The sequence below is a fragment of the Malaclemys terrapin genome, chromosome 4 (genome assembly GCF_027887155.1).
Source record: "Malaclemys terrapin pileata isolate rMalTer1 chromosome 4, rMalTer1.hap1, whole genome shotgun sequence".
Lineage (NCBI taxonomy): Eukaryota > Metazoa > Chordata > Testudines > Emydidae > Malaclemys > Malaclemys terrapin.
The window spans coordinates 1,377,998-1,380,733 of record NC_071508.1 but is presented as its reverse complement, the minus strand read 5'-3'; the positions used below and the strand labels follow the sequence as shown (position 1 = coordinate 1,380,733).

The 2,736-nt window shown below is 66.0% G+C and overlaps 1 protein-coding gene across 1 annotated transcript; it reads left to right on the top strand.

Annotated features, from left to right (window-relative positions):
• Nucleotides 1-645: 645 nt before the first annotated feature.
• Nucleotides 646-2,451, top strand: C4H16orf54 (chromosome 4 C16orf54 homolog). The gene is made up of 2 exons (XM_054026048.1): nucleotides 646-880; nucleotides 1,125-2,451. The coding sequence occupies exon 2, from the start codon at nucleotides 1,138-1,140 to the stop codon at nucleotides 1,615-1,617; it is 480 nt and encodes a 159-aa protein (XP_053882023.1). The 5' UTR covers nucleotides 646-880; nucleotides 1,125-1,137; the 3' UTR covers nucleotides 1,618-2,451.
• The last annotated feature ends 285 nt before the right edge of the window (nucleotides 2,452-2,736 follow it).

Genomic DNA, 2,736 nt, shown 5'->3' with positions numbered 1-2,736 from the left:
GGACTCAGATGGGTTATTAGCCGATGGGAACCCAGCGTAGGACAGGGCTTGTTAGCACAGACAGCAGGGACTTCCAGCGACGTCCATCGGGGGGACACCAGGCCTGGTCCCCTGGGCTCTGCCCCCCGAATCCCAACCGGGAGCCTGCCCGGTTCCAGCTGCCGGGCTCCAGACACCCCCATTGCCCCTCCTCCGGTCCTTGCCTTGCTCCCCTGGTCACATCCCCCTCCTGGGTCCCGGGTGACGAAGGGCACCAGCCATCGTCTACGTGCAGGCCATTGGAGCAGCCTCACCTGTCCCCGAGGGTTTCAGCCAAAGTCACCCCCCATTCCCACCACCCACCTGGTGCAGCACACAGGGAAACTGAGGCACACATCATATTCATGCACAACAGACTGGCACACAACATAACAAGGGGCAAACCCACTTCGTCACGCCCTCGGGGCATAGGGGCTGGGACACGGGGACTCCTCACCCGGCGCTGGGACACGGCCCCTCTGGGGCGGGGCGGGCGGTGAACTCCCAGCCAAGCTGCGCACAGGTTCGAGACAGGAAGTGACGGAGACGCTGAAGGTGACCGAAAGGAGGGGCCTGAACAGGGAGCTGGCAGGACGCCTGGGTTCACGCAAGGCTCTGAGGACAGGGCACCCCCGCTGAGCCCCTCTCCCCACCCCAAAAGCTGTTTCCATCACGTCATTCACGCCGGCGGCTCCAGGCAGGAAACGCTGCGTCACGACATCGACCACTTCCCCCCCCAGCCGCGCCCGGCGCCCGACGCGGCCCCGGCCAGCCATGGGGCACCGCCCGGCCCAGCCCACGGGTCCTCACCACCCCCCACAAGCCGCTGGTACGCCGGGCACCCTCCACTCCCAGCCTTAACGTGAGTAGCCCATGGCCCGTCCCCTCTTCTGAGCCAGCACCCCCCCCAGAGGGGACAGGCCCTCATCCCACCCCCCGCAACCCTGAGTCACCTAGTCCCCTGTCCTGGGGCCGGATCAGCACCGGTGCCCCCCAGAGGGGACAGGCCCCGTGTCCCATCCCCCCAGCCAGTGCCAAGTCAGAGGCGGTGCCTCCCCCGCCCCCAGGAACCCCCCATTTATCTCCCCATCTCTCTCTCTCCGCAGCCAACTGCCGACGATGCCCCTGTCTCTGGCCACCAGCCCCCAGCTCCCGCCCCCCGCCCAGCCCTGCACCGCCTGCCTGGTGCCCATGGTGGCGCTGGCCGGGGTGGCCGGCATCTTCGTGGTGATCTCGGCTCTGCTGGGCGAGCGGCTCTTCCGGGGGGCCCGGGCCCGGGGGGTGCCCAGCGTGTGGCGCCGGGGCGGGGCTCTGTGGATCGAGCCGGCAGCCCCGGCCCAGCCGGACAGAGCCCCCCAGGCAGAGACGGGTGACCTGTGGATCCCGCGCCCCCCGCCCAGCGCTGAGGACTGGTACCGGGGGCCCGCCGGCGGCTCGGGGAGCGGCACCTCCAGCGGCATCCATTCAGGGGCGCCAGAGAGCTCCGGCAGCAGCACGGCCTTGTGGGACGCCGAGGCACCGGCCTGGGGAGCCCAGCCCCACGTCACCCTGCAGGACATCTCCGACTTCTTCCGGCGCGGAGGGGGGAGGGGGCCGTGAGCACCGGTGCGGAGGGGGGCATCAGGAGGCGACCCCCGCCCCCAAGAAGCAGGATTCACCCCATGGATGTTGGGGCAGAACTGAGATTTTGGGGGGACACTTCGAAAATTGGGGGGGGGCCCACAAGCCCACTGAGACCCCCCCACACACTGTCCCCTGGCATGGGGATCTGTTTGCGCTCTCCACTGTTACTTCTCTCCTGCCAGGGGGCTCAGCTGGGCCTGCACCCCCTCGCTTCCCCTGCCCGCCATCGGGCACAGAGGGGCCGCTCTATGGGACACGGGGAATTTCTGCCAGTGGCTGGTTCGCGGAGCTATGGACAAGTGGCCAAAGCTCCTGGCTCCGTTAACACCCCCTGGGGGGTTCCGGTGTGTCCCCCATTCACCCCCTGTGACGAAGTGGGAATGTTCTTAATGTTTTCTCTGAATAGTGTCTGTGTGCCTCAGTTTCCCCTTTGCATTTCTTAAGTCTCTAGGTGGTGGGATAAGGGGGTGTGATTGTTGCAGAGCCCTGAAGGGCAGGTGTGATGGTGTCTGCACAGAGAATGGCCGACACCCTGTTTCCTGGTAACTGATGGCCTGGGACCCTCCCCTGCTGAAGGTGTTGGAGAACAAAGAGATCAGGTGACTTCCTGGCCTGGGAAAGAGACAAAGGCAAAGGAGGGGCTGGAGAGTTTCAGTTGGGAGCTGGCTGGGGAAATGGAGGGAGCCCCAGGACCGGAGTCTGGGCTCACTGCCCCCCAAGATGGACCTGACTGAGGGGTCCTGGTTGTACCTACAAGCTCTGTTGTAGACCATGTTCCTGTCATCTAATAAACCTCTGTGTTACTGGCTGGCTGAGAGTCACGTCTGACTGCGAAGTGGGGGGTGCAGGACCCTCTGGCTCCCCCAGGACCCTGCCGGGGCGGACTCACTGTGGGAAGTGCATGGAGGGGCAGGGGATGAATGCTCCGGGGTCAGACCCAGGAGGTGAAGCCGTGTGAGCTCCTTGCCCTGGAGACAGTCTGCTCACAGAGTGGAGACTTCCCCAGAATCCTGCCCGGCTCCGTAGGGAGCAGTTTCCGAGCATCACTCGGGGACTCCGTGACACGCCCCGTCTGGTTTGCCGCGGCTGCCCAGG